The sequence below is a fragment of the Fulmarus glacialis genome, unplaced genomic scaffold, assembly GCF_000690835.1.
Source record: "Fulmarus glacialis isolate BGI_N327 unplaced genomic scaffold, ASM69083v1 scaffold19745, whole genome shotgun sequence".
Classification (NCBI taxonomy): Eukaryota; Metazoa; Chordata; class Aves; order Procellariiformes; family Procellariidae; genus Fulmarus; species Fulmarus glacialis.
Window position 1 is genome coordinate 484 of NW_009215163.1, and position 330 is coordinate 813.

General features: G+C 62.1%; 1 protein-coding gene across 1 annotated transcript in view; it reads left to right on the plus strand.

The window, feature by feature from the left end:
- LOC104077573 (midkine-like) overlaps positions 1-143 on the plus strand; it is a gene marked incomplete at its 5' end in the record, with an annotated part of 591 nt that extends 448 nt beyond the window's left edge. The window contains one exon of the mRNA XM_009578854.1: positions 112-143. Coding sequence (XP_009577149.1) covers positions 112-143 — 32 coding nt within the window. The remainder of the gene's footprint in view (positions 1-111) is intronic.
- Between the last annotated feature and the right edge of the window lie 187 nt (positions 144-330).

The window sequence follows — 330 nt, forward strand, 5'->3', positions numbered from 1 at the left end:
CCCCCTGCGCCTTGCGGAGCCAGCCGTGCTGCCTACATTTCTGCCACGGCAGCGCCTGGGGCATCGGTGAGCTGCCAGCGGACGCGCTAACTCTTGTCTCCTGCTTCTCAGGTGCGGCAAAGAAGGGCAAGGGGAAGGACTAGAGCTGGAAGCCAGCATCCTCGTCGGCCCCTCGACACGGTGCCCACGGGGCTGGATGCCCAACTGCAGCCGGCCCATGCTCCAGTCTTCCTCCTCCTCTCCTTCCTCCTTTCCATGACCTCCTCTTTCACTGAGATGCCTTGTTTTTAATCGCTAGTGTTGTAGAGAGCAAACCCACCCGCCCGCAGG